The sequence below is a fragment of the Myotis davidii genome, unplaced genomic scaffold (genome assembly GCF_000327345.1).
Source record: "Myotis davidii unplaced genomic scaffold, ASM32734v1 scaffold673, whole genome shotgun sequence".
NCBI classification, from domain to species: Eukaryota; Metazoa; Chordata; class Mammalia; order Chiroptera; family Vespertilionidae; genus Myotis; species Myotis davidii.
In genome coordinates this window covers 1,375,390-1,381,791 of record NW_006286677.1, presented here as the reverse complement: position 1 = coordinate 1,381,791, position 6,402 = coordinate 1,375,390, and the positions used below count along the sequence as shown (strand labels likewise).

Genomic DNA, 6,402 nt, shown 5'->3' with positions numbered 1-6,402 from the left:
CCACATTTTTATCCTTCTTATCCTCTATAGGGGGGTCTGTAGCACCCTGGTGGAGTCCTATCTGTCCCGAATGTGGGGGTTCTCAATGGGGGGGGTGCTTACCTATGGGAATCCTGTTCCAGGGGTTCCCAAAGGTGTGGACGGAGTCGGCGAAGACTATCCACCGTCTTCCTACGGTGGAGTCCTATCCGTCCCGAGTGTGGGGCGCTTACCTAGGGGTCCCTGTTCGGGCGCCAGATGCAGCAGAAAACAAATGTTCTTGAAAGCTCATTATTCTATTTTGCCATCCACATATCAGTCAGCATTCTGGAGACTTAGTAAGTGCTTGATAAAGAACTCACAGTTTCATCAAAACAGTGGGATGAGGTGTGATGTGGTTAATCTTAAAATGTTTCATAACCCTGGGTAGAAGTCAGTGAATTATAAATATTAATTTTCTTTGGTTACTTATGTTAAATGACTTAAACTAAGTTTGAAATAACTAAAACTCACTGTAAATAAATTGTTCTGTAAGCAAACGATAAGGAGAAAGTGTTATAATAAAGTATTGTTTAATATTGTAAATTATATTCTTGGAATACTAATGCTTTACATTTTTTTTTGTCTCTAAGCAAATGGTTATGAGCCTTAGAGTTTCTGAACTTCAAGTACTATTGGGCTACGCTGGGAGAAACAAGCACGGACGCAAACACGAACTTCTCACAAAAGCCCTGCATTTGCTAAAGGCTGGCTGCAGTCCTGCTGTACAAATGAAAATTAAAGAACTCTATAGGCGGAGGTTCCCCCAGAAAATCATGTCGCCCGCGGACTTGTCTATCCCCAGCGTACATTCAGGTCCTATGCCAGCAACTTTGTCTCCATCTACCATTCCACAGCTCACTTATGATGGTCACCCTGCATCATCACCATTACTCCCTGTTTCTCTTCTGGGACCTAAGCATGAACTGGAACTCCCACACCTTACATCAGCTCTTCACCCAGTCCATCCGGATATAAAACTTCAAAAATTACCATTTTATGATTTATTGGATGAACTGATAAAACCCACCAGTCTAGGTAAGATGATTATTCTATAATGGTTATTTGGTTACTTTTGGGGGATACATTTTCATTTTAGAGTTTTAATATGACTCAGTTGATTATTCATAATGAAATTTATACTTGGTAATACCATTCTAGATGATAATAATGATCTTCCAATTTTAGACAGAATCAAATGTATAGAAGCTATCTTAGACATTAAAAATGTAGCCAAGTTTCTAGTGATGGTTGCTAACACAGTAAATATTAAAATGTTTTCAAGAATATAAATTTGTGAAGTATATTTTAGATTATTAATATTTTATTACAACCTTACAAATTAAAAAATTAAAAACCAGTAATTATTACTGACCTCAATTCATTTCTTAATTTTCAAGAAGTTAAGACATATAAAATAAATGACTAGCTAGTTTTGATTATTTAAATGAGTTCATGGTTGTAATTATTATAAAAGGAGATTTGAGCTTTGATGTGTAGTATTTCAGTTTCAGTTGACTTTTTAAAGTGGACGTATGTGCTTTGCAGGTGCACACATACATAATCATGGCAATGTAATACAAATCCTTGAAATTTTACTTACTGTGTTTTTACTTGAATATTAAATAGAATTTAATTTATTAATCAACTTGCAGTTTTATTTTTTATATATTTTTTTATTGATTTCAGAGACGGAGAGGGAGAGAGATAGAAACATCAATGATGAGAAAGAACTATTAATTGGCTGCCTCCTGCATGCTCCCTGCTGGGGATCAAGCCCAAAACTTGGGCATGTGCCCTGACTGGGGAATCAAACCATGACCTCCTGGTTCATAGGTCGACACTCCACCAGTTATCCATACCGGCCGGGCAATCAGTTTGTAATTTTAATTGCTATAACGCAACCTTACTTTATTTAATGAAGAATAAAACAAATGTTATTGTGATCTCTGATGCCTTTGGTGTAATTTATTTAAAATTACATTTCCAGGTGCTTGTTTGTTGTTATAAATAAGTGGTTGTTGGTAACCAATGGCCGGCCAGCTGTTCTTTGTGGATCCGAGCTAAGAATGTTTTTTTGTGTGTGTTTTTTTAAATGTTATTAAAGAGTTCTTTAAAAAAAAAAAGACTATGCAACAGAGACCATGTTTGTCTGCAAAACCTAAAATATTTACTGTCTGGCCCTCAAAGAAAAAGTTTGCCAACCCCTGTTACAAACAGTTAAACCAGGGGTCCTCAAACTTTTTAAACAGGGGGCCAGTTCACTGTCCCTCAGACCGTTGGAGGGCCGGACTATAGTTTAAAAAAACAACTATGAATAAATTCCTATGCACACTGCACATACCTTATTTTGAAGTAAAAAAACAAAACGGGAACAAATACAATATTTGTATTTGCATGTGGCCCGCAGGCCGTCGTTTGAGAACCCCTGAGTTAAACATTTCAGTTTGGGGGATTATTGAGTGTTGAATTTTGAGAACATTTACTGAAATTCTTTGAACTGGGAAATGTTTGTTTTTATATTTTGCAGAATTTACCTGAATAAATCAAGATTATAGGAGTTACTTTCATATAACATAAATTTTATATCACATTTTATTTTAAAAATAGCCATAATAAGAAAACTTAACAATTGTTGAGAACCTATATGCTTATGAAACTTTACACATGTTTATTATAAAAAATGAAAATGCCAAGTCCTTTCCTCATTAGCAGTTTAATGTGTATGCATATAAAAACAATTTGTTTCTGCCCTAACCGGTTTGGCTTGGTAGGTAGAGCATCGGCCTGCAGACTGAAAGGTCCAGGTTCGATTCCCGTCAAGGGCATGTACCTTGGTTTGCGGGCACATCCCCAGTGGGAGGTGTGCAGGAGGCAGCTGATCGATGTTTCTCTGTCATCGATGTTTCTAACTCTCTATCTCTCTCTCTCCCTCTCTGTAAAAAATCAATAAGATGTATTTTAAAAAAAACAAGAAAGAAAAGAAAAAATTTGTTTCTTGTTTTTCAAGGAGGAATCATATTATACATAGTATTCTGTGTTGCCAAAAACATGCTGTACTAAACATCATCTGAGATTTAAAGGAAAAAATGCTGGTGGCTTTTATTTGATTGGATTCCCAGCTCTCAGATTTTCTTATAGTCTAAATTAATGTGTCCTGCTGTTTTTATTTTCATACAAGTACCAATATGAATAGATGTTGTTTACACATGTATCTAAATTTTGTTTCAGAGTGGAAGTGCAGACTGGACAAGTCATGGTTATGTTGGATAATGTTTTAAATTAAACTTAAGGAAATTTTAAATTTTTATTTTGAAATACTTTACTGAGGCCGAAACCGGTTTGGCTCAGTGGATAGAGCGTCGGCCTGTGGGCTGAAAGGTCCCAGGTTTGATTCCGGTCAAGGGCATGTACCTCGGTTGCGGGCACATCCCCAGTGTGGAGTGTGCAGGAGGCAGCTGGTTGAAATACTTTACTGAGATACTTAGCTTGAATATATATTTATTTCTAATTGTCTGTACTAATTGTCTTTTCATGCTTTTGTAGCCATAACTTAATATATCATAATTTATATCTTATACCTTTAATGCTTCAGGGTACATCTATCGTTATGAGCTTTTTTTGTTTTGTGTTAATCCTCACCCGAGAATATTTTTCCCATTGATTTTTTTAGAGAGTGGGAGGGGAGAGAGAGACACACCCATAGATGTGAGAGAGACACAGTGGTTGGTTGCTGGCCCAACCAGGGCTGGGGATTGGACCTGCTACACAGGTATGTGCCCTTTTGATTGGGACTTGAATCCCCTTCCTTTCCGTGTGTGGGCTTATGATCTAACCACTCAGATGCACCAACCAGGGCTTTTTATGAATTTTTTAATGTGAACTTAGTAATGGGTTAAATATCTAGTTACCCCCTAAAATATTAGAAACAGATAGTTCATAAGGAAGTATAATGACTCAAGTCCAGAATGTGACAGGTAAATTTAATTTTTCATTTGTATCCCTTCTATTTTGGCCTTAAGCACTAGATTTAAATAGATTTTTAGATGTTCTGATGTAAGCTGAATGTCTTTATGCATGATTCATGTTTCTAAAATATCAAAATAGTTGTTTTGTTATTCCCCACTTTATTGGGTAATTCTTATCCATTCTTATAGTAATTTTATTATATTTCTTTAATTTAAATATAATTAAGTACAATTTTAATTATAATATAATTTTTTATTATATTTCTTTTAACTTTAAGGCTTTTTCATTTTGGGGGCACATATTCAAGATAATGTCTTTCGTTGTCTGTAGTTAACTAGAAGAATGGGAGATGAAGCAAAGGTCGTTGTAGAGTAAAATGCTTGATTTATTGTGTATTTTTGCCTGTCAGTGTTAAAATCTGTTTGTTCTATGAGGCCTGTTTCAAATGCTTTTAAAAACCTTCTCCATTAATTTTTCTAAGATTTCCCACTTAACCTGTCTATTCCTCTCCCATCCAGAATCGATTTCACTTTCCTGCATGCTCTTACAACATTTTGTTGTTGTTAGTTTCTTAAAATGATAATGCTCTGTTGTATTCATCTATATATTCCCATAATAGCTAGCTATGAACCTGTTACATGGTAGTTGTTCAGTAAACATTTATTAGCTCTCTAATTCATTTAAATACAATAGTCTTTTACTTTAATTCAGTGAATTTTAACCATTTTATCATCCAAATACACCTGAGGCACACCACTTAGCATAAACAGTAGCTTATGAGAGGTAGAAAATATTTAATAGACTATTTAAAAATATTCCCCACATTACAAAGATAGCACATTTAATGCAGAATCCATAAACACTACTTACTTTAGACACAAATTTTTAAAATATTTCTATTGTGTTCCTCTAGTCAGAAGTCATCTGTGTGTATGTGTGTGTGATTATTTCTGCTTTTCTTTTAATGAAGAGGAGAATCTTAAATACTGACTTAACCCAGCAGTATCTTAGCCACATATATTATTGATTCATGTAAATAATTGGGCACAGAAAAATTTTAATCTTCATAGTAAGTATATTGAGCACCCTGTGTTAAAAAGTGTATTTTGAAATATCATTTACATAGTGTGCCATTTTGGTGTTGATGAGCTATGAAATTTACACAATTATGAAAGTCAAATGGGCAAATAATTTTGATTAAGATATTTTATTAATGTCCATTTAGATACAAGATGTTTCCCCTAAAGTCCTTTAATATTATTTAGAATATTATTTATATTTATTAAGTTGGCTTGTGTTAGAGCATAATGGTAAAAACAAAATATTTTCATAGTGACTAAAAGAATAATTCTTTAGGATACAGTATTTGATTTGATTCAGAATTGAATAATCAGTTTTGTAATATTTAAGTTTTGTAATTACAAGTGCAACTGGCATTGACAGGTTTGAGAATAAATTTTCTTTTGTATTCTTATTTAACTCTCCAAAGACAATGAAATTAGAAGTTTTATTTGTACTTTTGCCTGAGAATAATTTCAGTGAGATTTTTTTTTTAGAAATCTTTTAGCTCCCTGTCACCTCTTTGGAAGGGTTATAATGGGGGAAAGCTTGAGAGAAGTAGGGTGATAATGAACAAATTAAGTTTTTTTTTTAATAAATCTTTATTGTTCAGATTATTACAGTTGTTCCCCTTTTCCCCCTCATAGCTCCCCTGCACCCAGTTCCCACCCCACCCTCTGCCCTTACCCCTCCCCCCACTGTCCTCATCCATAGGTATATGCTTTTTGTTGCTGGGTCAAAGGTCATACACATGGAAAATGTAGCTATTTCCATCCGCGACGTGTCCCTTTGTTCAGAAAGATCTCTCACGACTTGTTCACGCTTTACTCAGAAAGGGTACGGAGACATTTAATGGCTGTTTAAAATAATGTGTCCTCTTATGTTTAAAATGAGGATTTCGCTACCAAAAGTGAGGAGAAAGCAACACTACAGCTCTTCTAGCTCTTCTCGCCCTTCTCGCCCTTTGGGTGATAGTTGTGCTTGGGGCTACGCGTTGGTTCACGGGCCCGTCAACGAAGCCGTCTGGGCGGCTCGCACGGCTCTGCTGGCTTTTCAGGGGCCGTCGCAGCCTCGCAGGGGCTGGTGTAGCCTCGCAGGGGCTGTCTCAGCCTCACAGGGGCCGTCTCAGCCTTGTAGGGGCCAGCACAGCCTCTCAGGTGCCGTCACATCCCACGTTAGGGGTGAAGGTGCGAGTCAGAAGCTCCTCTCGCTGTCTCTCCTGCTGCTCCCTTGCATATTGCCGATGCTGGAAGTTTCTGAGAGCAGACTGCAGGTGCTGGACATTATACTTTAACTGGTCAACACGAAGTTTGGCATTCTGTTTTTTGTTGGGCGGCTCCTTGCTGGACAAAATAT

At 36.3% G+C, this 6,402-nt stretch overlaps 1 protein-coding gene across 4 annotated transcripts in view; it reads left to right on the top strand.

Annotated features, from left to right (window-relative positions):
- The window catches only part of PIAS1 (protein inhibitor of activated STAT 1), a 101,016-nt gene that overhangs the window by 4,422 nt on the left and 90,192 nt on the right, over positions 1-6,402 (top strand). For 3 of the 4 annotated variants that reach the window (XM_015560446.1, XM_015560447.1, XM_015560448.1), the window contains one exon: positions 612-1,056. In XM_015560446.1, coding sequence (XP_015415932.1) covers positions 615-1,056 — 442 coding nt within the window. In that variant the 5' untranslated portion in view covers positions 612-614. Of the gene's footprint in view, positions 1-341; positions 367-611; positions 1,057-6,402 lie in introns of those variants that run through there. The other variant, XM_006758393.2, reaches the window with a different exon arrangement.